The sequence below is a fragment of the Pezoporus occidentalis genome, unplaced genomic scaffold (assembly GCF_034315485.1).
Source record: "Pezoporus occidentalis ecotype Australia unplaced genomic scaffold, CSIRO_AGI_Poc_V1 ctg2, whole genome shotgun sequence".
In the NCBI taxonomy this organism is placed as follows: Eukaryota; Metazoa; Chordata; class Aves; order Psittaciformes; family Psittacidae; genus Pezoporus; species Pezoporus occidentalis.
Window position 1 is genome coordinate 8,217,063 of NW_026913855.1, and position 25,714 is coordinate 8,242,776.

Sequence of the window (25,714 nt, forward strand, 5' to 3'; positions counted from 1 at the left end):
CCACTAAACTATGTCACTATAGATGATAAAAAGCTGGTTTACTGAGATGAAGCCAGCTTTAGCTGGTACACCTGTCAAATCTGAAGAAGTTCATTGAAGAACTCTCAAACTGCAGGGGGATTCCAAAGTCTTTTGACACCTCTGTGCTTCCTTATTCTAGTATGCCTCATGTGACAGTCTTAGGGACTTCTGTACCAAACAACGTAACTAGTCTTGGCTGCTGGTTTGTCTCATTATGTTGCACAAGCCCTTTAGAAAAAAAAAACCCACATGTATTCTTGGACTTATTTCCAAAATCTTAACCTTCCTGTATTTAAAAATGAGAGAACTCTTTCAAGATTTGTATTTTTCCTCTACCCATCTTTGGTGAACATCTTTCAGTGGAGTCATGTTCTTCATCCTGAATGAGAGGAACAGACTTTGAACTTTCAGTACACATCTACTCCAAAAAGTATTAATTTCTCCCAGGTATTTTATTTGTTGTATAGAGCTAATAACAAGATAGATGTTTATTGACCTTCTAGTTTTCATGCAGACCAGTTGCTAAATATTTGTGGTGCATTAAATGTCCTCTGTTTAACTTGCTTCCTTTGAAAGCTTTCCTAAGAAACTTACCTCTTTTTTAGCTTCCACTGCTTAATAAAAAACAGCATTTGTGGTGTTAAACAGAAAACCACTTTCTCTCCCCCTCTGTGTTGCTGCCACTGCTGCTATCATTGGTACGGTATTTACATATTGATAGCATTTAGGTACTTGCTAAGCTCAGATGTTATGCTCCTTGTTACAGATAAATAGAGGTGCTTCACTTAAAATAGATTCACTAGTAACTTCCAGTGTTTCCTAGTTCTCTGTGGATACATCTTCAAAGGCAATCTGTCATTTTCTTGAAATGTGAATTGTGCTGCTCAGCTGGCAAACCCGGTTGCATCTGAAGTCTACATGTCTGGCAAAACATGGTTGCATTGGACATTTTAAAACATTTTTGAATTTTAGCTTGGTTGGTCAGTTTGGTTTTTAACAAGACCTGATCATTGAAGAACATGTAAATTGATAGGTTTTTTATCTTAAGTTGGGGAAAATCATACAGACTTTTGTTACCCTAGAAAAGACACTTGAAGCCCATGCTCATCTAATACTTTTCTCCAATTTATCATTGTTAGCCTAGTTTATTCTTTTTTCTCTTATCTGTCGTACATGTTTTCTTTTTCTGTCCCTCCTTATGCACTGTCTTGAAACAGTAATAATTCTTGGCATATGATTTTGAAGTCTGCATACAAATGTGGGGGGAGATGAGTTTTCAGTCTGTCCTTTTCCCCACGGAAGAGCAGGTGTTGATGGCAACTGGTTGCATTCCGAATGTTTAGTTAGTAAGGTAATGTATGGATTTAGCTGTTAGGACCATATGTCCTGATTTCCTATATATTAAGGGTGTCAGGCTGAAGATACGGTGCATGAATATAATTGAGGAGAATATGTTTAGAGTGTAAGCAAGTAGATGACTTCACAGGTTAGTAATTGACAGAGGTCATACTAACTGTAAATTAGTAATGAAGTTCTGAGCTGATGGTATTGTCCAGCTTGAGGAACCCTAAAGGCACATGATCTGTTCTTCTGTTCTGTTCACTCTGTTCTGTTTTTAAAATAAGGTCAGTGAAACACTGGAGGTTATAGCTGACATTTAATAATAAATTTAAAAAGTAAGAGCTGAAATGGCTAATGACCACCTCTTTGCCACTGTAAAGAACTTCAGTTTTTTCTCCTGTAAAATACCAAATAAGGAGCCAATTTTTTTGTCATTTCTACTGTTTAGCGCAACCTTTGATAATACACGCCTAATAAGCCTTTTTTTTTTCCCTTCTTAATTTAGAATGACTTTTCACACAGTGAGTGCATGTCAAGTAATGAGACCAGTTTGCTAGAACGAACCACGGCACCTCACGATGGACTGTCAATGACTTCCCATAGACCTCAGCGAGAAGGTATATTTGAGATTTCTTTCAAAAGGGTTCTTTAATGTTAAACTGTCCTGGTAGTTGTAGAAATCTTGCGTCTGTCTTGCTGTTCATTTGAATGAGAAACTGCAATGATTGGGAAGTATAATAGCTGCTCTGCTGGCTACTTGGTCTTTTCTTTATTATAGTAAGTTGTCATTCTTGTTTGCTGCTAACCACTAGTGACTGCATGCATGAAAATTGATTGCAGATGGGCTTCCTCCTGAAAAAGAGAAGTGGGATTTGTGAGAAACCAAGACAATTTTAATGCAGTTTTATTAACAGTGTTTAGATTTTTTTAACCAAAACTTAAGATGAAGATACTGTGAAATAGTGGAAAGCTTTTGCCTCTTGATTCAGTTGCATTTGATTAGTATTAAAACCCCCCAAAAATAAAAACAAAAACGCACATTGGGAGATTTTGTAGAGTAGTGGTAGTTTGGAGAAATGAGAGGCTTTCCATAGAAGTCAGTCGTCTTTTGGCTATGTTAGGGAGCATGAGAACAAGGCTTCAGAGAATAAACAGAACTCTTCTGTGCAATTGCCAGCACAGTTTCTTCTCTTTGAAGAAATAAGCATTATTGGAAACAGATTTATTCTTTCCCTTTATTCTCCAACAAGATTAGCAAATCACTTCTCAAAATTAGTCTATGCCATCCTACAGATACTGAAGAGCTGGCAACCTGGGCAAGCTATTGCTATTCCTTTTTTCTTCATACATGTTCTTTGTCTGTACTGTGGAGATTTAATTACACTTTGAAGGCAGGCAATTTGAATTTTAATTCCTAGGGGAAAAAAAACCCAAACCCAAAAAATTCCCCAAAATAAAAACCAAGCCAAGAAACAATGCAGAAGGAGATTGTGGCGGATGGCATAAACCAAACCTGTTTCAAATCCTTTTAGGGAGTTCAAAGTGTTCGTACTCACAAATCAGAAACTCTCTTTAGCAGTGCTCTTGAATTAAGTGAGGGAAGGACAGAAAAGTTGGATTATTGAATCTAGCAAAGAGATTAAATATTTCTCGGCTTTTGCATTATCATAGTTAGAAACTACAGTGAAGGATCAGAATAATTTTGTGGTATTCGATATACATGTATGTGATAGAGAGCCCCTGCTACAGAAATCTCCTTTGCTGGGTTAGAAATAGCACTGATAATAAAATCCAGCTATCATGAATATGATTTTTAGAAATATTGGCTTATACTTACAGTGAAAGCAGTGTCATGCATACATGCTTGACTTAATCTTCCTGAATGCATGTGTTGTGTCCAAAATAGATGTAGAGGTATAACATGCCTCACTGGCTTATATCCTCAAACATTTCTTCTCAGTGTAGCCATTTAGAATATTTAAAATGTGATTATGGAAACAATTTTAAAGCTGCCTGTTGGAACTGTGCAGCAACAGCACTGTAATTACCTCTTGTATTACTATGACGAAACATGCAGCAGCAGCAAAAGAAGTTAAGGAAGCTGAAGGTACTACCATGCGTAATAAAATTTATTTATACTTGAGAACAAATACATTTAGCCTTGAAAACATTGAATAGTTTAAAATAAACACACACTCATTAGAAAAGAAGTTTGTCTTTGAATATTAACGGTGCTAGTTTCCATAATCATGTATGTTAAATGGATACATGTAGTGAAACGCAACTTAAACCACTATTCTCAGTTCCAGCCATGGGAATCAACTTTTTAATTAACTTACAAATATCAACTGAGTTGATGGTATCAGTTTTAACATTGGCCAATAAGAAACTTTACCACAACTCATGTTATGCCATAGTCCTTTCCTAACAGTGCTTTACCAGGCAGGTAAAAATTAAGATCACTAATCATTCAGCTTTTCATGGTATATTGGTGTATGCTATTGTCTTGCATTCTTAGCTGATCTCAGATGTCTGCTTTGTAATAATTCATCATAGAATCATAGTAATCTTCATTAGCTGATAAAAATGAACTGATCTAGTGCTCTGACTCCCAGGTAGAGGGTCACAACCAGTGTACGCCAGCATACTCAATATTTGTCCGTCTTTCTACTGAAAGAACTGGAAGCTGTAACAATATCATTAGGTTTATATGCTGGCTTATTATTCCTTTTCAGGAAATTGCCAATACTTGCTTCTCTTAGAAATGGCATGTTTTATGGGGATGATACTTCAATTGTAACTTCAAAAAAATGGTTGAAGATGTTTAAGTTAGATGATATGGTAATAAGGTAATCTCCAATAATAAACTTTAACATGTACTTTTAGGAGGTTGATTTTTATTTATTATTGTTGTTCTGAGTGGTTTCCATGTATGTTTATACAGTTAAAAATTGAAAGGAAAACATTATCTGGCAACAGCATCGTCCTCCCACACTCCCCCCAAAAAAGGAGTAGTTTCAAAAGTGTGGAAAGGAAGCATTGATGGTGTAGGGCTGGTCAAAATATCGTTTAAATAATTTTTTTGACATGTAAAGATGTGCTTGTAAAGGAATAAAATTCTGCTGAATTCTTAGGCCAGCATAGCAGGAAAAGGGAAAAGCCCATCTTGGCTACATGAGAATTTTTTTGTGGAGTATTACCTGAACAATGTTATGTGCCCTCAAGAAAATCTCCAGGCCCTGAAAGCCTTAGGGTGCTGCTGCATACCAGGTCACAGCTAGAACTTACCTATTCCTGAATAAGGTAGACTTACGGGCAGGAAATGTTAAAGTAGCAAGTACGTTAAAGTACCTTTCTTCCTTTTCAATTCAATTTAATGATACTCTTTGCAGTATAACTGTAGTAGCCTTCTGCTTCTCCTCTTTGTATTCTGATTGCTAACTCTCGTTTCTGTTTCCTTCAGGCCTTTCCCAAGCATTTCCTTCCACCTCAGTGCCTTTCAGAAATGTGGCTCTTCTGCCTCAGTTTGCTCTCATTACTACTTGATATTTCAGATATGTGGATGTGGAAGCTTTTATCAGTGCTTTTTTACTTTCTTTTATCGTTGTTTCACTTATAGTGGTTGCATTCTTGTATTTATGTGACCTTTTGGCTAAGTAAGTTCTTAGGTAGCGTACAGATTTCTGTTATCTGCAGTGAGGGTTTTTAGTCAGGCCACAAAAATACTTTATAGAGAACAAGACTTCACCTGCCCCCTGCAGTTTGTTATAGAAAAATAGCATCTGAGAAAGAGTGGGGTTGTGTGAGTCAGTAAATAGCATTAGTGATTCTCAAGAGCAGCTAGGGAAGTAGATACATTTTTAAACTGTAATTTTTGCATGTACAATAAGGTGTTTTTCTTTCAGCTGTGCACATTGAGAAGATAACCCTGAAAGGAGTACCAAGGAAAAGGGCTGACAAACATTTGGAATACACATTTAAAGTAAGCAAATAACATCCAGAATATTGAAGTAATTGTCTTAGTGATATCTGTGTATTGTAGATATATACAGCTTGTTCCAAATACCTGCTTAGAAGGCAATTTTGATTTAAGTTAGTCTCCAGAGATTCTTGGAATTATCCAATAATTACGAAGAATTCTAAAACTAGCTAATTGTTTGCTCAAGTGGTATAGGACTAAAGTTCTTGTGTCTGCAGCTATATATTGCTTGGAGTCATATGGTCAGCTTAGATCTCCTTCATGAATGTTTACCATAAGAGGATGGCTCCTGTGTTTTTTTACAAAACCGGGAGGGTTGGTTAGTTTGTTAAGGTGAAAACAAACAAGCTAAAAAAAGTAAACAAACTCGGAGGCCTACCTAGTATAGTCTTCATGTATTGTAATAGCCAGAGGCAACATTCAAAGCAATTACATGAGTGAATTTTAAAACTGAAACACTGCTTCTTACTACTTGGGAAGCAGTAAGCTTTCAGTATTGAGGTCTGGTATTAAAGGCTGTAGGTGTTAAATAATAGCCGCTAAGGCCTTTGGTGGTGATGTTCTAATTGAATCAAAGTAGTAATTTTCTTAGCAAGGACTGACTAACATTATGAGTCATTTGGCCAGTAGATGTGAGTGTGGTAGTATACCAGATTTGAGCAGAGAGTTAAATTCTACCTTTTTTCCTTCAACAAAAGAATGTTTTAGATCAAACATTATAACTGGTTATTTGACATGGGTCATGGGAGCTCTTTGAAGAGGCAAACTTAAAAAAAAAGAGAAAGCCATTTTGAGCAGAAAACTGATGTATTGATCCCAAAGTTTGCTAGTGTTTTGTCTAAGTGGAGGTAAATTTAAAGTTTTGTCTTTTCTGGTATTACTAGAAGCTTAAAAGTAGTGTTAAACTGACATGTATACTATTTCTGGTTTTGAAGTAAAGTAGTGGCAACAGACACTTTGTTGTTGATAGTGCCTGAAGGTGAAATTCGCAAAAGCTTCTGCGCTCTGCTTTTGCTGAGGACAATAATGTAGAATATGTAGCTGCCAAAGGCTTAAAGGTTAACTTGCCCAAGTATCTCAACCTTGTCCCAGTAGTCTGTGAGCTGAGTACTAGGTAAGATACAACAGTAGGTAGGAGAGGCTTGTACAGAATGCTCATACGAATTCTTAACATTTAAAGTTACGAAACAGTTTTGGAAATTCAGCACATAGGTTTGACAGTGGTTTTGAATTTCTTTATTAAAGGGGGAATGTGGAGATATTCTGGGAAGTATTTGAGTAAACTTGAAACTCTTCCACCTCAGTTCTTTGAGGAAAGAGTTTCTTCTCCTCATCTGTGCGGGTATATACTGTGCTCCTCACTGTAGATCATTTTGTGCTTGCCCAGACACTGCTTTTTTAAGGTATAACAGCAATTACAGTCATGGCTTTCCAACTGAGGCCACCAAGAGTAGTTGGCATTTCTGAGGACTAAGTTGAAGGCAGTTGGTGGTTGACATTATTCTGTCAAGTCTTGGGAGTAAATTAATGTTTATAATTGCCATATCCACTCCCATTACACAGAATCTTCCCATCCATGTAATAGGAATCTTAAGCCTAAAAGTGGGCTTAAAGCCAGGCAGCACCCTTCTAACCAAGCTTACTTATTTTTTTCTCAAAATATGCATGTGAAGGTGCTGGTTCACTACTTGCATGTTGTGTCAGAAGAATAAGCTACTGAAATTTTATACAAGCATATACCAAAATGCTGTCTGATTCTTGAATAACTTCTTCAGTAACTTGTAGTCACAGAATCACAAGGGTTGGAAGGGACCTCAAAATATCATCTAGTCCAACCCCCCTGCAAGAGCAGGGTAACCTAGAGTACATCACACAGAAACTTGTCCAGGCGGGCTTTGAATATGTCCAACGTAGGAGACTCCACAACCCCCCTGGGCAACCTGTTCCAGTGATCTGTCACTCTCACAGTAAAGAAATTTTTCCTGATGTTCACATGGAACCTTCTATGCTCCAGTTTACACCCATTGCCCCTTGTCCTGTCACTGGACATCACTGAAAAAAACCTAGCTCCATCATCCTGACAATACTTAATTGTGCCTTACAACAGCTTCTGTATGACCATGTAAGATTCAACCCTGAAGCAGATAAAATTATTTTATAGGCAAGAGAAACTGAGCTTTTTTTTTTCCTCTTTTTTCTTTTTACTCCTGATAATGGCAGCAAGGGCACAATCCAGTATATCTGACCTACAAGTGCTTTTCTCTCATGCCTGGTTTTTGCCGTTAATGATGTCTGATGATACAAGTCCCGTAATTACAGAGCCTTCTGCCTGGCTTCATTCTGACTCACAAAGTCAGTAATCTTCAGGGACTTCCTTGCATTCTTCTGAATTTGTTCATATTCCCTTCAGCCACAAATAACATGAAGATGGTCTTTAAAATGTACCCTCAAAATTAGTCTATGTCTTTGAAAAAGCACGTCATTATCCCTGTTTTGCTTGGTATCTTCTTACCTGCAGGTGTTAACTCTTATACTGAGATCATCAGATTTATGGAAATGTTAAGATCTAGCTGGTATGATATTTGGAAAAAGAAATTTCCTTCATTGTCTTTTCCTTGCTTACTAGGTAACCTGGTCTGATCTGTCGGTAACATGTGTAACAAAAACACATCAGGAGCTTCAGGAATTCCTGCTAAAAGTATGTATTGAAATATAAAAGTAGTGTTTACACATCAGGTTTATAACTTCAGAAGTAGTCTATGAGAGCTGTGATATTTAGGATGTAATCACAGAAACAAAGGCATGTTACCGGATTTTTGTACTTCACAATTGTGTTAACCATTTAAATCCCGTATATTGTGTGGTGGAGCAGCTTGACAGATGAAGAAACTCAGCAGAGTATTCCGGGAGTTTCCCAGGAAGAGATAGTTTGTCTCATCTGAAATTGCTCATATAGTTTTAATTGAACTACCATAAAACTACCAGATGACTTTTTAATATTCCCTGCAGAGTTAATGTTACGAGTACAAGCACTGCTTGTTTACTTATTGGTGTCCCTGTTAGAATGACCTCAAAGAGTACCATTTAGTTGTTTCGAATTAATGAGGCAGAGCCATAAGCATAATAGTTCTTAATTTTACTGTTGTATTCTTCAGTAGAACAAAGGCAGATATATTCACTGTCACAAGGAGTTAAATTTGAGGCAAACATAGCACCTACTTGTGCCTGTATGTGTGTTGGGAAAAAAAAAAAAGGTAAAAGTTCAAGTTTTTCTCCCCTCATCTCAAACAGGAATGTATTTATGTGCATAGGCCACCTGTAGGCCTCATTAGTGTGATGACCTCAAACTGTGTGTTTCATTGCCAGTGTCTAATATTTTCAGTTCCACCTATTCTGGGAAATTCTGTATTTAAAATCCTCACTGCACAGAGCACTAATGAAAGATCTGGCTTGGGCATGTTTTGATAGCATCTGGTGTTCTTAACTGCAGTGTTAATTGCAAATGGGAAGCCATTTACTGTACAAAGGTCATTGTCTTTTTCACTTTTTCAGTTATCAGCAGTATATTTTCCAGTGTTGTATAAGTGAAGCAGTGAGCATTCACTACTACTTTAATCTACTTGAAATATCTAGTTTGAAGAGATTCCAGAGCTTGAATCATAAGGATTTGAATTATGGATGGCATGTCAGGTTGCAGATGGGGTGTCCCACAACATAGAATACCTGCATCTGCTCCTGAAGAGAACTTTAAAAGCAGGACTGTCATACAGGATCCCATGCAGCTCTGAGAGGAGAGTGGAACTGCATGCCTCTGTATAAAGAGGAACACCAGTTTCTGAAATGGACTCTCTAGTACCTCCTTGCTGCTGGGAGGAAGGGGAGCCAGGAAAACAGACAGGATACAAAATATTGCAGAGCTGTCCACTTTGGCCAGTGTCAGTTCTTCAGATGTGAAGTGTTCCATGTGCTGGCTTGACTACTCCAGCAGAGAAGATGGCAGGACAAGAGGAGGATGGCCACAGGCTACAATGAGCTTGCCAAAGTGTCCTGTGGAGAACGTGCACAGCTGGAAAATTTATTTGATTTGTGTTGGCTTGATAGCCATAAGTAGAGAAGAGAGAGAGACTTGTTAAATAAATTTATTTACTGTTAAATAAATTACTATGCACAATTTTCTAGGGACAGAAAAGAATGATCAAAATACTTGATAGGAAATTCCAAGGTTGCAGCTGATAGGAGTGATGTAACTGTAAAAATTGCTTCAGTATAGAAGCATCAGGGAGAAAAACGAAGGTAATAAATGGGATAACTTGGATGCTTTATATCTAAAGAACACCTTCTCTTAGGTGATAAATATAAAAAGTTCTTTGCATGAAAGCAGTTACCCACACATGAAGGGACTAATAAGCTTCTCAGTAACAAGGCTATTTCATTACCTGAAGTTAAGCACCTAATCTTGGGTTTGTATAACTAAATCTTTAATTACAGAAGGAATTGAATTATTTTTAATTAAAGTTTTAAAGCATAAAAGTTGTGACTGTTTCTGGAGATGAGTTTAAATACAGAACACCAGGACAGGAAACTTGCTTATTCCCACACTTCTGCAGGAGCTTTTTGGTACCTTTTGGTTAATACTGACTAATTCTTCAGTCAAAGTTCCTCAATTAAAGCTTATTAAAACCAAAGGAGCCAGTTAAGAATAGCTGCTTTCAGCGCTTCTCTCTGGTTTTATATCTAATATACTTCAGGTGCTATAGCACTGTGCTGATCTAACACTAACAGCACCTGGCTGTCTGCATTCCAGAAGTTCCTTTTATGTATGTTACCAAGCAATTATCTACATTAGACATAGTGTGTCTCTATTAGTAGCACTTCATTCAGTGAAAGAATTACTTCGTGCTTTGCTGTTGTACCACTTGCAGGATGTAATATCCAGCTGGCACTCTGGGTTGGGTGTATTCCAGATATGCAAGAGGAACATGCTGCTCTAGTGTAAATCACTTCGTGCTGTTGATCATAACTGATGGCGGATGTTAACCAGACTAGCAATAGCTTTTAACTTTAGGAAGAAGCATTTTTGCTATGACAGTTTACTTTTAATTGCCCCCAAATTTAAAGACTTACATATATATGTGCTAATGTATTTGATCAGCTTTAATGCACTTAAGGGCATTATTTTGGAAGTTGTAAATACGAAATTTTTTTTTGTAGGGAATATTTTTCATTTGAAATAGACAAGCTTTTTAGTAGCAAGAAGTTTGCATTCTGAACTAGAACACTGGAAGATCTTACTTTGTAATAGTGCATTGGAAACACAGTTTTTGTAAGAAGCTTCAGTATTCATAGCGATTGGAGAAGGACTTGCTATTGATTAATTTCCATGTTGCCCACTGAAGTCTAGTGTGTTATAAAACTGGAAAAGTTTCCTTTCTACTCCTGTTTCTTTAAAATAATTTAATCTAGCTAAGTAATGATAGTGAGTACAGTGTATTTGATCCTCTGTGGTAATTTTTAATGTTATTTTCAGACTTTCTGTGTGTGAAAGAGTCAAAGAAATACATCAAAATAGGCAGTAAATTACTTTGGAAAAGGAAATATTTTTGGTATATTTCTGAATGTAGCTCTTTCAAATAGAACTTTAAGCCATCTTAGCAGCTGAGTTTGATGTGAGGATTTACAGCAAAGTATTTCTTTAGCAAAACTAAATTATGATGAGTTGTTATACCTTTGGTCTGTAAATTACCTTATTCAAACTGGAACAACAGTTTCTTGTTGATGCCAAAAGGTATAAAAACTGATGGTGGTCAAATACAGATTTAAAATGCCAGCTACTCATTTTTCACAATAACCTTTTTCTCAGCTCCCAAAGGAACCATCTTCTGAAGCATTTGACAAGACTATTTTAAGAGCACTAAATCAGGGGTTTCAGAAGAGGGAAGAACGAAGGCATGCTGATCTTGAGCCCATAATCAGGTAAGTATTTTAGTAAATAACCTGAAATGTATCACCTGAAAAGTGATCCAAGTCAAGCTCGACTTTTAGGGACAGTGGCAATTCTGCTGCCTAAATACAGTTTGTGAAGAAAATGGAAAGGCAGTGATGAAATATATACTCCTGACTCTTTCTTGTTTTTGTCTTTAAATTGAGACTCTTACTAAAGCTTAATGGATTACTTCTTTAGAAGTAATCATACAGTTACGAAAACTCAGAGCTTGTGTGTTCTAATTTTATGACAGGATAGAGTGAGAGAACAGGATTTGAAAAGAATAAATAGTAACAGTGAAATGTGTATATAAAATAAAATGTAGCTCACACATTTGTAAGAAAATAGCCTGTACCTCATAACCTACTACTTAGTGATGAGAGTACTTGCTGCATGAGGGACTTGTAGGTCAAACCCTGCAACTCAGAACAGCAATCTGAATTTGGGGTGTGCCTCCCTGTTTTTTTCTCACTGCAAATGTCTGTGTATGTTTTTTTCTGCCAGGGCTGTTGAACCTTACTCAAAACAAATTATTCATCAGATTAGGCAGCATCCCTTGAGTTAGGGTACTTGTTGAAGTAACAGGCACTGCTTTTCAAGCTCCTGCTCAGAATTTACTGCGAGTCCAAGCATATCAGACCTTTGGGCTTTGTCTTAATAGCTTAGCTAAAAAAGATATGGAACCACTGTGTGCCTCAACCTTCCACTTCTCAGTTTTCTTTTGTTTTGATCAGTAATGATATTTGTCTGTCTTTATTGGCTTCATTGTCAAGCCAAAAACTAAATCTGTGCAAACAGTTTTGGCTAGTAAACATTCTGTTCTTAAATGGACAAACTTGTTTAATAGAGGGTTACTGAAAAGGATGTGTTGAAATACAGACAGGCTGTAAAGCCTTACTGCGCAGTAATTACAAACCCAGGAGATTTAGTTTGAGGGTAACCTTTGAACATATCAAACCATGTTATAATATGGAACTAGAATTACAGTTTGCAAGTTATTTTTCTGGCTATACTGAAATTCTGTGTGAATAACCAAAACTGGGTAGTGCTTCCTGGAAAGCAATAACTGAAGACTTGGTGTGGCATGTAAAAGCGATTCATTCTTGGCCTGTTTTCTTATCTGAAGCTAATAAGAGTTTGTCATGACCTGGGAGCACTGAGTCTGGGAACAGACTCAGGCCATTGGAGAGCAATATTGAGAATCCCACCCTTTGCTCTTGGAGATAATTATGAAACTCAAATACTGACATTATAGGTAAATTCATCTTTGTATTTAACCAAATAAGTGTATTTAAGGAAGAGTTTAATGGTTTTGGGAAATACAATGTGTTACCAATTTTAAAAAAAGTTCAAATATAAGGTCCAGTGCTTTTTGACTCAGTCCATACTCTTCTTTGAAGTGTTACTGGCAGCTAAAACAATCGAATTAAAATGGCTCAAAAGCACACGGCCTTTTAAATTAAATCAGTTGTACCAGTCTCTTCTGCTGGCTGTACTTCCACTGTGCACTAGCACTGAACAACAAAGCTCAAAAGTAGCATTTAACATCATTTATGCTAAACATGCAATTCAAAGTGTTTGGTTGGACGAAGCCTTGGATGATATGGTTTAGTGTGAGGTGACCCTGCCCATGGCAGGGGGGTTGGAACTTGATTTTAAGGTCCTTTCCAACCCTAACTTTTCTGTGATTCTGTGACTTCTTACGAACTGCCTACTTGGCTCTCAAATGGTACTGTAGTAAATTTTTTTGTATTCTTATGGTATATTACTTGCAGTTTAACAAACTCTCACCTTAAATTTCAGGCAGCTATTTTCAAATACATCGCAAGCTTTTCTGCAGAATCAGAGAGTATACAACTTCTTCCAATCAATTTCATCAGAATCTTTGCACACTCACAGTAAGAAATATCCCAATACTGTTTAACAAAATGTCTGTAAAAAGCTATTCTTCCTGTTGTGCCTAATTACAGTATTATTAATTATGTGTTCATGTTACATTGTATTCTGCTGGTGGTATTTGAACTCTCTGCCAATGAATACTCACTTCAGCAGATATTTTTGACAGTGGGAACATGCCATCTAGCATCAGCTTCTGTTTTTTTAATTTCTTTCTTCTCCTCTGTACCATCATGCTATTAAAATAGGTTATTATGAATTGAATCTGTGCAACAGTTTGGGACTTTTTCCTTTTAAAAAGAATCGTAAACTTTGGAACAAAAAGCTTCATCTGACCCAAACTATCACATCTGGTTTTTATTTGGTTTCTCTCATAGATGAAGCATTTGTCTTGATATTAAACTAAGATTTGTTTTAGGTACATGCTACATAAATAATGGGATGGCCCTAATTTCAGAACATACTGAATCAGAATTCAGAATGCAGAATTCAGAGCATTTGCATTGCAGAGATTTCTTTGGTGGACCACTTACCTACTTGCATATTACAGATTGTTTGTGTGACCTAAGCTTAGCTTCTTTGTATGGATGCCTTAGGATGTGGTCTTTATTTCTGTTGAATCTTTCCTTCTTTCAGTGCATGCTCTATACCATAACAGTTAAAGCACTGACTGTGAGGCCACTGCCTCAGAAGTTACAGAAGATATTAGTAAGGATTTGAATAAATTGCGAGTTTTCAAACAGACCACTCATATGAGCTTGGAAGAAAATCATGGAATGAGGACTGACTTTAATTTGAAATGATGTGTGTGATTGTGACAAATGCATTCTTTCCATGTTGAGATAGAGGCATTGTGATTAGGGTAGAAGCTGTAGTTCATTTTGTGCCCTTTTTTTTGTTCAGTAACACTTAGGACATTCTTACATGGTGGTTTCTTGAAAATGTTAAGCTAATGATGTCCAGTATGGTTGTGAAACTGGCTGGAATTTACTGCTATGGAAATTCTCACAACTTTGTTGTACTTAAAAGGCTGCATGGGGATGAACAAGTTTCCAAAGTCCAGACTCACGTTAATGATAGGCACACTGCAGAGGGTATGCATATTTTAGTCCGTAGACTATGTCTCGGTGTGGAAGACTTGTAAATACATTGTTCTATGTGATTATAATTTGAAATGGTCTGAGAAAGAGCCAGTGCCAGGTTCCATCACAATAGACTTGACTGGGTTAATGCAGGGCAGAAATACCTGCAGGGTAGGTAGATCAGAAGGGTAGAATGGTCAAATGTCAGTTCTGAGGGAAGTCTTACAGATTATAATGTGATCATAAATAAGAGCTAACTTTTATAATAATAAGTAATTTGGTCTGTGAAAGTTCATGGGAACTTCTCAGATGTCAAATACATGACAGGGTGAGGAACTTTATTGTTTAGCAGACAGGAGGAAAGACTCCAGTGGAAGATGACTGAAGTCTTCAAATACCAAAGAGTCCTTGTGTAAAGAAGATGATCTGTTCTCTCTGATGAATAAAACAGAAAACACTGGGCTTAACTTGCTATGTGGGAGACTAGGACCAGGGACAGGCCAAGAGTCTAGTGATTACCAGACAAGTCCAGAGCACTGAGGCAGATCTGAGGTCAAAGCAGAAGTACAAGTCAATAGGTCAGGGTTAAGAATGGGATCAGCAGGGTACATGTCTAGGCACAGGCATGGCTGCAGTGCACTTCAGGCAAGGACGTGAACTCGCATGTGGATCCCAAGCAAAAGGATGGAGTCCCCAGATGGGGCTTCTTGCCAGTTCTTTCCCCAGCAGTCTCATCCAGAATTGCAAAACTGCACTATATCAGATTGGATCTTACAGGTGAAGCTGTTGGCAGGGCAAGAGTCTGCCAAGCTCATTGGTGTGGTTCAGGGCCCTGACATTGAGTTAGATATTAAAACAACTGAAGACAAACAGTGTGATAAACTTAAGCATAGTTTTTCTTTTGAGAAGGGGGACTAGGTGGCTTCACTGGGGTAGCTCACAGTCACTTTTCCTAAGTCATCTTCCACTGGAGTCTTTCCTCCTTTCTGCTAAACAATTAAGTGCCTCACCCTGTCTGTCATGCATTCCAGACTAACAGAACCTGTACTTAGATACAAGTACTCATCCAGCTCATTGCCAAAATCACAGTTAAGTTGCTCATGAGGTGTGTTTTATTGGTGGCCTCTCTGTTTTTCTTGGTTTCCAGTTTGGAATTTCAGGTTTCCTGCTAATACTTGCAATTGAAAGCCTGTGGTGGCATATTTTGGCTGTGGTGACTATGTTGGGAGTGGGGGAAGAGGAGGATCCATATCTTTAAGAAAAATCTCATCATAGTTCTCAAATCAGATGTGCAGAAGTAATAGGCAGCAAAGCATTTGTGGCTTAAATTGGCCTTCATTCGCTATTTAGTTGGGGATAAAAATACCTCTTCACAGAAATACAAAAATATTCACTGTTTCTAAAGGATATGTGGAATCACATTCTATGTTTAGTGAAGGGTATTTATACCTTAAATAATAATTGGGATCTCACACTGAATAATATTTTCAGTAAGCGTAATCATGCCACCATGGTTCCATTAAGGAGGAAATCAATTAGCTCCCTCCTGGTTCACAACATCAGTTATTTTAGACACTTTCAGGTTGGAGTACTTGTTTGATTCTGCAGGCTTCATTAGAGCATGATTTCTGGGGTCTTGGTATCTTCAGTGCAGACAGTATTCAGAAGGATCTTCCTAATAGTATTTCAAGTTCCTAAGCAACAGCTTTCAGATGCTTTTACCTGCACTAACTTGGAACTTCTTCAGAGGGAAAGAGTAGACTCTAGAGTTAGATTAATTATTATACTAAATCCTTTTCCAGGATATGGCAGTGGTATTTTTGCAAAAAAACTATTAATATTATTGCCCCTTCTTTTTCCATCCTGTCTGTCATAAAAAGGCAAAAATTGTGCATGAATGCTGTGTTAAGGGCACTAGAAGGCTTTAGCCCAAATTAACTCACTTTTTGCAAGTGAATGATTTGATAATGAAGGAGTGCAACTTTTTGCAGATTTCTAGTAACTAGAATTGGTCTCCTCCCATTTCCTGCTGTAATGAAAAAAGAAAGAAATAAGTGCAGGATATAGAAATATTTCTAATACTGTAATCACAATCCCAAACTTTTGGAACTGCATCACAGCTTTAAAATTGTTCTACACACTCTTTAATAAAAATAAAAGTGTCTCCATGGAGCCTTTACTCCTGGAGATTGCCTGCTTTGAAGGAGATGATGTTCAAATTATTGCCACATGCAAACCAGTACATTCAGTCTTCCAATTTCCCTAGCTTCCAGTTTAGTGCAGGCATTGAGGAATTGTGTAGTTGCTCAAGATCTGTAAAGTTACTACATGAACTTTATTCTCTGCAGGTAACTTACAACCCTCTTTGAAGACGGTTAAGGCACCAGAACACTTCAAGGAGGACAGTTCAGAAGCTTCAAGTCAGGAGGAAGGTAGTTGTGTACCTAAAGGTGGTTCTTCTCTGAGAAATTTGACCACACTCAGTTCTGGAAATCATAGAGTTGACTCATTTCTTCATTGGTACAAAGCCGAGAGATTTGAATGAAATCTGCTTATGTAAATGAAGAATTTTTGTACACTTTCAGCAGTTTTCTCAGGAGGCTGCTGTGTAATTCAAGGAGTGGGAGTGTTTATAGGCAGCTCAGAAGCAGAAGCTCACAGCTGTGTTGAGCAACCAGGAAGATACACTATACAATTTACTTGAGCCAAGATTGTAGGTTTTCATGGCTTTACCTATTCTTCAGTTAGTGGGGTTCAAAGTTGAGTGCAACATTTCAAGAGTAGCAGACTGTTTTGCATTAAATGCACCAGATTTGTCTAGCTTTTCATTTTACATAGGATGCTCAAGTTTTCTTATTCTTAACCTATGCTGCTTTTATACTCTGGACTGTTAATAAGATCTGTTTGGGACTGTAGTGAGTGTGTTGATTACAGTTTGAAAGCTGGTGTATTCCACATACCTTAAAACCAGTTCACATGCAGAAGCAGCAGCACAGTGGCAAGTCAGTAATTTCATTCTGAAAGGAATGCCAAGTTTTGCATTTTTTTTTTAGTAGTGAACAAGTATGAGCTCTTCTGGTAGGTGGAAAGGATGAGAAATGGGACTGCAAGGTGAGCACACACCACCGAACATTTACAGTAGCTTTCACAGAATGACACCACTCTTATCCTGTCACACATTAAGAACTAGTAAGAAGCTTGCAGCTGATCTCATGTGCAATCAGTAATCCATATACGGAGTCCAGGCAGTTTTTTCATATTCGAAAAAAATCATTGCTGTATTCTTCTTCAGAGTTCAGAACACACAAGTAAATACACAGCATATGCGGAAATTCCTCCAATAGTGATTTATATACTTGTCCTTAAAAAAAAGGCAAATCCATTCATCTGGTGAAACTACAAATGCTTTTCAGAAAACACTTTGTCATTTTAGTCGCGTGCTACCAGAAGTTTAAAAATTGTGATGGTGTGGGGGGGTTTTGTTGGTTTTGGTCTTGGTTGGGATTTTTTAATTCCCCCCATCATAATTTGGCCTTATGTATAGCACTGAGAGGAATTCAGGCAAAGTGAAAGCTACTAAGAAGATAAAGGCTGTCAACAGTTGGAATCAAGAAAAGTTGCTTCTGTTAAAACTTCATGGTTGCCTTAAAGAAGAGGGTAGACCATGTCTCTGAAGTTCTTGTTTCTTGTTTGAGGCATATCTCTTTTTATGTCAAAGTAGTTTGTAAAGCTTTACTTGCATAGTGAATTTTTGAGGTTCAGAATGCAATACTTCCGTGTAAGGCTTGTCTTCATTTGCTATTCAGAATGTGCAACACCATTCTGAGGTGAATTTTAACAGTTCAGAAAAAAAACCAACAAAATTCTGTACTTCTCTGACTGAATCCTTTCTTCTCTCTCCATCCCTTAATTCTGGGTGATATTCAGTCACATATTTAGTCCTTATGATTAAATATAGTGATGAGCAAACATAAATAGTTGTGATAGTTCCTATTTTTCTGTTTCATTCTACTGTGAAATGGAAGGTAAAGAGCCTTGATTATACTGTCTGTTCAGACTGATCTGTCCTCTATGCAACACCCATTAATTTCAGCACTGTAAATTAAGCCTAGCCTATTAATTGGAGATGTTTTCTACTGAGTGTCTGATAGTGATGGGCGATGAATTTGTTGGATTGACTTAAAAGGAAATAGGAATTGCTATTGAAATTGTGCTTTGTTTATTTTTTTTTTCCAGATGTAATGCAACACACAGCAGTTCACAAGAAACATAATGGAAAAAGTCCTGTTGCCAAGTAGGTACTAGGATGTAATGTGACCGTGCTACGTTTCTGAGCTTGCTTATATCTCTGTAGTCAGGGGCTTGTGTCTGAGACCTTGGGTTTTCACCGTTTTCTTAAACTGTTTTTTTTCATGTCTTACTGTACATCTTTTAAGTAGTTTGAGCACTTACTTACAGACATATTTGGTGAGTAGCTATTGGACCTTCGGCATGTCACGTGCTTTGGAGTGAGCTAGATTTCTGCCATCTGGGAACTGAGAATCATTTCATATTGCAGTAACCTTCATGAAGCAGCTTGCCAACAGCCCTAAATTAAAAGGCACTTTGAATTATAAGCATAAGTATGTTGATAAGAACTTGAAAGTGTTAACTCCTCCCCCCAGCCCCTGCATGCAGATAGTAGTAGGGCGTGGTTTTGTATGATAGCTAAAAGGTTTATAGGTTCATGTGCCCTACTGACTCTATCAGAACCCTGACTGTTTTTCCAGCAGTCTTTGTTGACCAGTGCTCTCAGACCAGCTGCTGTTAAGAGAAGCTTCAGTGGAAGGCATCATAAGGTCCAAAGTAAATGCCAAATGCAACTGCCCTTTCCCAGCACTACTCAAAGCTAGCAATCCTGGTTTCCAAGCACTACTCAAACTAGCAATCCTGAAGGTAAAAATACAAAGCAAGATGACTATTTTGAAATTCAAACAAACACAGCTGCAATATGATCTGTAAGTAGCCATGCGTTCCTTTTCTTAAATGTCTCATGAATTGTGAAATAGGGAAGTAATTCCAGCTTTGTCATTAACAATAAGGAACAAAGGAGATGAATTCAGAATACATTTTTATCTGGAAAATTTCCCCCCGTTTGTTATGAAAAAGGCAAACAGAAAGACTGCAGAAATATCCATGGAAACTCTTCACCTAAGTACTGTTTTTTTTTACAAATCCTGTTGTTCTGACTTTTGTGTCAAATTCTAGTAGACAAATGAAAAAGGAACTCCAGTTACATTCAGATCGTTAGTATCATTTTAGAGCACAAGAATTTTAGAAGCAATGTCTTGAGAATTGCTAGGGCTTTCTGAAGACAAAGTACTGCGGTTTCCCAACATGATGCAAAACTGCGCAGCTGGTAAGAAAAGCCTGCAGGTTTGTTCACATCAGCATAACTTTTTGGTTTTTCCTTTCAGCAGCACTAGCAGTGCAAAATGTTCTTCACTGGATAGCCTTAACATACAGCACTCTGAGCAAAATGGGGTAATGGACTGGAGAAGAAAAAGCTGTATTATCCAGCAGCACCCAGAGCACTGTACAAACCTACTTGACCAGGTGCGATGCTGTTTTTTATTTAAAGCAATGTGCTGAGACACTTGAGAAGACTGTCCACTACTCCCTTATGATGAGATTTAGCTTTAAAGGATGAAGAGCCTTGCTGAAATTGTATAAACAAGTGTTGAAGTTCAAATTGCTACTGACTTAGCTTTATTAAGAAAAAAATCATCATTATTACCCCTCTCTCACAAAGTTTGGATATTTTGTTTATGGATTTGTAAATAAAATTTTCCAGTAGGATGTAAGTGATCAGAAAAGACTAGTACTCATTTGTAATCAGACACAGAATCTTGTTACTGTAACATAATTACCAGAGAGAATTTCAGAACACCTCGGGAATTTCTGTGTTACTGCAAAGAACAAACTAGAAGCTGTATTAATAACTAAACCATATTAATGCTACAGTAGCAACAACAGGTTAAACATTGTTTCTCTTACCTGCATTATCTAAGTATTTTAAGCATTAATCTGTGTTGAAAAAAGTTAATAGCTAGGTGCATATACAATTTTTGTGAGATTTGTGTCTCTTCAGTGATTGATTTTGGTGTGATTGATTTTGGTGTGAGTATAGTTGAGAAGAATAATTGTAAATAAAATCGCCTACTGAAATTGGGGGAAGGTTGTTCACTGCTTACATCTGAAACCTTGAGTGTTAGAATTGCTTAATAGTACTCCTATTCTACAAGCAGAATTTGCAGAATTATTGGTTATTATGTGGGGAATAGCAAGCCAAACAAAAGCAGTTTCCGTATTTCACAAAGCAGGGTAATGAATTGGGATTTGCTTCTGAAGATGAAATGGTACACTGCGTCAGAGCTTGACATACTGCAAACTTGAGGCAAGAAAAAAATTTATATGCTAAAGAAGAGGAAAAGCCACTTTGTATTTAAAGGGTGTCCAAATACAGCATATTCAGAGAGAGATTGTTTCTGGGTTTTCAAAGATTTCACTCCTTTGCCAAATATGAGATACTACTAGCAGCTAGTAATAGTATAAAGAATTATGCAGATGGTATGTTATTTCTTATGTGCTTCTAGGCTCTATTCTAGAGTTAAGTTTAGCAGCAACCTCCAGTTTAAGGCTGGGTACCTGCTTTCTCACTGTGTAGAAATAATTTGCCACATGTGTTTCCTCAACATCAAATAATTCCACTTAAATCAGTAAATTCTGTAGGCTCTTAAGCCTTGTGATTAGCCTTTTTGGTGAGTATGTGAAGAAACATGTTTGGTTTTATCGTCAAGAGGAAAAACAGCATGCAACCAACCATGTGATTGATATCTTTGGCATATTTGCAAGTAGTGATTTGCTGAGTGTTTTGCTGGTAATGGCATAAACATAAACAAGATGCGTTATTCTAAAGTAGTTGTTCATATGGTTATAGCACATGTGAGCACACTAGTTTTGGACTCACAGATCTGTCAGTCTAAGGGGTTTTTTATTGGCTTTCATGATACAAATTCTGTTGTTTGACTGGCATCTTTGTATTTTCTGTCTAGCATACAGTGGAAAAACGAAGTCTGTCTACAGTAAGCAAGAAGAAAGGAAAGCCACAGCTGGAAAAGTAGGTTTCAATGTAACTAGTAATGCAGAAATAGTGTAATGCTTTCACTCTGATAAATGGAGAGTCTACAATCAATTAGGTGCTTTGTTTTGCTATTGTGGAACAAGAGCTGGCATACTTGAAGCCAGTCTACATAAAAATCCTTATTTTCGCTTCTGAAAAGAAGTAGTTTGAAAAACAGAATGTAATTGTATGCATTCATTTCTCAAAATATCAGTTGTCATTCAGTGACAAGATGAAGGAACAGGAATAGATTATTAACTGATACTGAATTGTTTTTTCCCCTTTATATTTATTTGAAAGTTAAAAGGTATAAAGCTGTCCAGAAAACAGTGAAAATCAAGTAGGGATTGACAGCAACCTTTAACATTATGCAGTAGGTGTAACTTGCTGAAGTGTTTTATTAGGTAATTTGCACCTCAGAGGGCTTCAGAACTTCCTATGGGCTACACAGTCCTGTACTGTGAGGAAGTGAAAACATTTCCACCCTTATCTAATATTCTGCCTACTTCCAAGTTGACTTTTGTTACTCCGTAGCCAGATGCTTTTACACTAGTCTGGTGTATGGCTGCATTACACATGTCAGCTTGCAAAGATGACTTTAGTGTCAGCTGCACAATTACTTTTTTGTGTGTTTTCTTTTTTATTTAGTGTTCAGTAACACTGCTTGCAGTTTATTTCCTGGTACGCTGCCCTAACAGCCTTTACCTATTTGCTTATTATGTACATTTGGTGTTATAGCTGTTAAATACACATTTCTGGCCTGGAGTCTTTGCCTTTGTTTACAGTGGCATTATATGTTCATTCATTTTTGCTTATTTGTGCCCATGCATTTGGAAAAACAAACAAACAACAAAACCCCCCAACAAAATCAAACATGAATATTAATTGCACAGGGAAAAAGCAAAGAAAACTGACTGCCGGTTGAATAACAGGACTAATGGAGTTAGAGTTGCAGCATCACAGCACATCCGTACAGGAACAGCAAAAGGTAAGATGTTTTTTCCCAAGCTGTTTGTAAGAAACAGAATTTAAGGCTTTGCAGATCTATTCATTGTTCTGCTGTAAAGGGAAAATCACAAATCTGAAATCCGTTTCAGTGCAAGTCAGCACGTTGGTTGCCTAGTCTGGGATTTGACTTGCTGTATAGAACATGCTAGACAGTGTTCTGTATGCAGTTGCTTAAGGTATGTGTCTTCATGCATAAATGGAAAAATACCAGTAAAATCTCCATCAGGTTGCTTTATGTGGAGTAGTAGTTGCAGAAAGTTACTGTTAGGCTACTTCTATCGGAAATTTAGCACCTCTAGTGTGTGGACCACCAGCATCTTGTCATTAGTGACTAGGCCTGGAATGCTAGGAATATAGGAGACAGATACAATTAAGTAGGAGCAAAAAAAATCTGAACTAGCATGAGATGCGAGCAGACCAAAATAACCTCACTTCCATATACTGAGATTAAAAATAAAAATTCCAATTTTTATTTTTAGATCTGAATTTGGATGCTGGATCCGGTCATGATACATGTGGAGAGACATCATCTGAAAGTTACAGTTCTCCTTCAAGTCCACGACATGATGGGAGGGAAAGCTTTGATAGTGAAGAAGAAAAAGACAGAGGTTGTATTTATGGCGAGTGTGCTTGAACGTCTTTTTTCCTAGACCTATCTCTTGTATTAATTTTAATTAGTTTCTCAGTTTTATTAGCTGCTTTTATTTCTGAATTAGCCACACTAGCCATTTTGCTTTGTGGGTTTCATGACTCAGCAGAGGCATAGCTGTCTTGAGATATTTCAGCATTACAGTAATGGGAAAAACTTTAGCATGAAAAAGATTGGGTTTATATCAAGTTCTGTTTGGCGTGTCCGAGAGGTCCTTCTTTTTGTATTGACAGTTTAATTTGCCACTTCTGCCACATTCGGGTAAGCTGTGTTAATGTCTTTCCAGGTAGATGCAAATTCCTAATTCAGTCTGTGTCCTACTCTTCACGTTTGCAGATACACACAAGTCAAAAGCACAGTAGCTAGTTGGGCAGTTGGATATAGGCAAGTGGTGGAGATTAACTTAGCTTGATTTGGGTGAATGAAAATGAACCTCAAAGTTGTTACTATTCAGGAGGATGTAACTATCATTTGTGTCACAAAACTTAGGAAGTTTTAGGTGGATAAATGATTCCAGGGCATGACTACGTTGCTTCAGATTCATTCTTCTGGCTGACAAATGCTTGTGTCTCCACAGATACAGACAGCAATTCTGAGGACTCTGGGAATCAAAATACAACCAGGTTTACAGGCTACAGTGCTGTCAGTTCATCAAATATGAACAAATCATCTGCTCAGATCTCTTCAGTGAATAATGAAAATGGAAGCCTTTCAGAAGATCCTTTGAATGCAAAGTTTCAGCATATTTCCTTCATGCCTGCCTTACACTGTGTGATGCACAGCGCTGCCCAAAAGCCTGAAGCAGTTGTCCCACCACCCATATCAGCGGATGGTAAAACGATGGGAATGCTTGTTACCACACCTGTTGCTGTCTCGCCAGTGAGGGAGTCTGCAAATTCACCTCCTGGTGGAATGGGCCCAGTAACCTCTGGTGAACCTGAGAAACGCCTTGAGCTGATGGCTTCCCCTTTGCCAGTCCCATCCACTTTCCTTCCACATTCTGTCCAGCCTGGTAGCCCTGCTTTGCATTTGGCAATACACAGATTGAAAATGCCCTCTCCACAGGGATCATCAGAAAGTTGCACAGTTAATGGACCACAGCAGCCGACAGGAAACTTGAGTATTGGATCACCAAATACTGCCTTTATCTCAGTCCACAATCCAGGTAGTTTCCCAGGATCCCCAGTTCCTACTACAGATCCCATCACAAAACCTGCAGCCCAGGTGGTAGGACTGAATCAAATGGTGCCTCACATTGAGGGAAACCCAGGAGCAATCCCTCAGCCTACCAATCTAAAGGTAGTTCTTCCAGCCGCTGGTCTCTCCACAGCAGCACCACCACCTCCACCAGCTTCATACGCTTTGCCAGGCAGTCCTCATGCTACCAGTGTGTTGCCCAACCAGAATACAAATGTGCTAAACACTGTAGCAACTTCCTCACCACCTCAGTCTGCTGGTTTAGGTGTTGGTCAGGTCCAGTCCACTGTTCCTCCTGCAATACCTACACATACGCCAGGCCCTGCCCCTAGCCCGAGCCCTGCTCTAACACACAGCACTGCACAGAGCGACAGCACATCCTACATAAACGCTGTTGGAAATAATAACACTAACGGGACAATGTTACCTCCACAGCAGTTGGGATCTGGTCCTTGCGGTTCTTGTGGACGTAGGTGTAGCTGTGGGACCAATGGAAGCCTTCAGATTAATAGCTATTTTTATCATAACCCACTTCATGGACAAGTCTACAGAGTTCCATCTTTCTTCACTCTGCCATCACTTTGCAATGGCAGCTACCTCAATCAAGCACATCAAAGCAATGGAACACAACTTCCTTTCTTCCTGCCTCAGTCTCCATATGCAAATGGGCTTATGCATGACCCAGTGATGGGGAGCCAAGCCAACTATGGTATGCAGCAGATGGCAGGATTTGGGAGGTTCTATCCTGTATATCCAGCACCTAATGTAGTTGCCAACACAAATGGGTCGGGACCCAAGAAGAATGGGAACGTTTCATGTTACAATTGTGGTGTAAGTGGACACTATGCGCAGGACTGTAAGCAGTCATCCATGGAGGCCAGTCAACAAGGTAATCATGATAACTCCCAACGGACTTGCTTTTGAGTTTAGCAGTTTCTCTTTACCTTTCTGAATGTGCTGTTTCTGGTCTTGCAGAAAGGTGTGCGTGTGTGTGTATGTTTTGTGTAAATGGTTGTGCACTAGTGACCTGCTCTAGAACTGCAAGTATCTTATCTCTGCCTGAAAATTCTGTAGAACAGTGCAAGGGAACGGGGCTCTCAGCGTGGAGTTGAAAATGGGTGTGATTCAGAGCTGGGAAGTCAAACTGTATCAGTCCTAAATTGTTCTTTTTTCACTGGTACGTTTTTGGCATTGTGTTGACACTTGCATGTTATTTCAGTTTTTCTGTTCCTGATCAGTTGGTTTTTTAAAGAGAATTCATTGGCAAAAAGTGAAAGACACTAATTACTGTCTGTGGCACGAACTTGAGTTCTTAAAGCTTGTGGGAATTGATAAAAACACCCCACAGACTGGCCATTTGGTAATTTAACTTTTCTAAAGCTTACCTTTGCACAAT

At 38.1% G+C, this 25,714-nt stretch overlaps 1 protein-coding gene across 8 annotated transcripts in view; it reads left to right on the top strand.

Moving 5' to 3' along the window:
- Window positions 1-25,714, top strand: part of ZCCHC2 (zinc finger CCHC-type containing 2) — a 45,324-nt gene that overhangs the window by 13,276 nt on the left and 6,334 nt on the right. For 3 of the 8 annotated variants that reach the window (XR_009964591.1, XM_062617728.1, XM_062617727.1), the window contains exons 2-13: window positions 1,868-1,979; window positions 5,268-5,344; window positions 7,968-8,039; window positions 11,202-11,314; window positions 13,128-13,222; window positions 16,651-16,734; window positions 18,539-18,596; window positions 19,759-19,897; window positions 21,397-21,461; window positions 22,358-22,452; window positions 22,952-23,092; window positions 23,699-25,207. Coding sequence is in view for 7 of the 8 variants with exons in the window: in XM_062617728.1 (XP_062473712.1) it covers window positions 1,868-1,979; window positions 5,268-5,344; window positions 7,968-8,039; window positions 11,202-11,314; window positions 13,128-13,222; window positions 16,651-16,734; window positions 18,539-18,596; window positions 19,759-19,897; window positions 21,397-21,461; window positions 22,358-22,452; window positions 22,952-23,092; window positions 23,699-25,207 (2,560 nt within the window). In the remaining variant the exon portion in view is untranslated. The remainder of the gene's footprint in view (window positions 1-1,867; window positions 1,980-5,267; window positions 5,345-7,967; window positions 8,040-11,201; window positions 11,315-13,127; window positions 13,223-16,650; window positions 16,735-18,538; window positions 18,597-19,758; window positions 19,898-21,396; window positions 21,462-22,357; window positions 22,453-22,951; window positions 23,093-23,698; window positions 25,208-25,714) is intronic. The other 5 variants (XM_062617730.1, XM_062617729.1, XM_062617731.1 and 2 more) reach the window with 5 other exon arrangements.